The following is a 1,142-nucleotide window of genomic DNA, read 5'->3' on the forward strand; positions in this document are numbered from 1 at the left end:
GACCTGATTGTTTAATTAATTGATTGAAACATAGCTTCTTGTTTTCAGGGCCGTTAATTAGTGCCAACTTTGTGTCTATTGCTCCCTTAAAAAAGGTTACAGGCTTGCCTCCTCAAGCCCAAGCAGGCACAAAGTTGGTTTAAGCTGGTGCACTTCGACAAAGTTACGCGACCCCTTGTTGTGATGGATTGCTGTTTGGATGTGCAAAAAGAGGCCATCACAACCGCACCAGAAGCTTCGATAGGCTTAGCAAGCCAGAAGTGGATAACCATTGCTTGTAAATCTCATGAACTAGCCTCGAGAGACGGAAGGACCAAACGAAGACGACCACAGAAACGAAAATGGAAACGAAATAAGGATAACGGAAATAAAGATATAACTTTTAGATGTGGGACAATTAATATTGCTACTTACAAAAACAAAGAAAACGAGATACTTGATCTGATGGAAAGAAGAAAAATTGACATAATAGGAATCGCGGAAACAAGGCATCGCGGTAAAGAAAAGAGCATAGACCTCGGCGGAGGTTTTGTACTAATGTACAGCGGGACAGATGTAGGGAGGAGAAATTATGGTGTAGCCATGATTGTAGGACCCAGACTCTCACCACATATCCAAGAGGTGAGCTTAATCAGTGAAAGACTAATGAAATGTATTCTGAACATACAAAATAAAAAGTACCACATATATCAAGTGTATGCACCTCAGCAAGGACATACAACTGAAGAGAAGGAAAGCTTTTATAGGTTACTAGAGGATTGTTATCATATACAAGACTCCGAGATAGGGCTGATGATGGAAGATTTTAATGGCAGAATTGGAAGCGACAGAGTGGGAACTGAAAAGGTAATGGGTCCTTTCGGTGAAGAACATAGAAATCCTGAGGGAGAAAGACTAATTGACTTCTGTATTATGAACAATTTAAAGATTATGAACGGTTTCTTCCAACACCAAAGTTCACATAGGTATACAAGATATAGATGGAATCAAAACTCCGCTAAGTTTGACCAGATGTCAATCATTGATTATTTTATTTGCTCAGACAAGCGAGAAATATTAAATGTTAAAGCGTTTCCTGGAGAAACACTAGACTCTGATCACAGATTGTTGGTTGCGGACATAGCTGTAAAAGGGCTAAATAA

At 39.5% G+C, this 1,142-nt stretch overlaps 1 protein-coding gene across 1 annotated transcript; it reads left to right on the plus strand.

Moving 5' to 3' along the window:
• Positions 1–183: 183 nt before the first annotated feature.
• LOC117100886 (craniofacial development protein 2-like) lies at positions 184–1,125 on the plus strand (the record flags this gene model as incomplete). Its single annotated transcript, XM_033240719.1, has 1 exon — positions 184–1,125. A coding segment is annotated over exon 1 (942 nt), but the record flags the coding sequence as incomplete, so codon positions are not given.
• Positions 1,126–1,142: the final 17 nt, after the last annotated feature.

This window comes from Anneissia japonica, unplaced genomic scaffold, assembly GCF_011630105.1.
Source record: "Anneissia japonica isolate Jap-2015-1 unplaced genomic scaffold, ASM1163010v1 scaffold15994_len1142_cov190, whole genome shotgun sequence".
Classification (NCBI taxonomy): Eukaryota; Metazoa; Echinodermata; class Crinoidea; order Comatulida; family Comatulidae; genus Anneissia; species Anneissia japonica.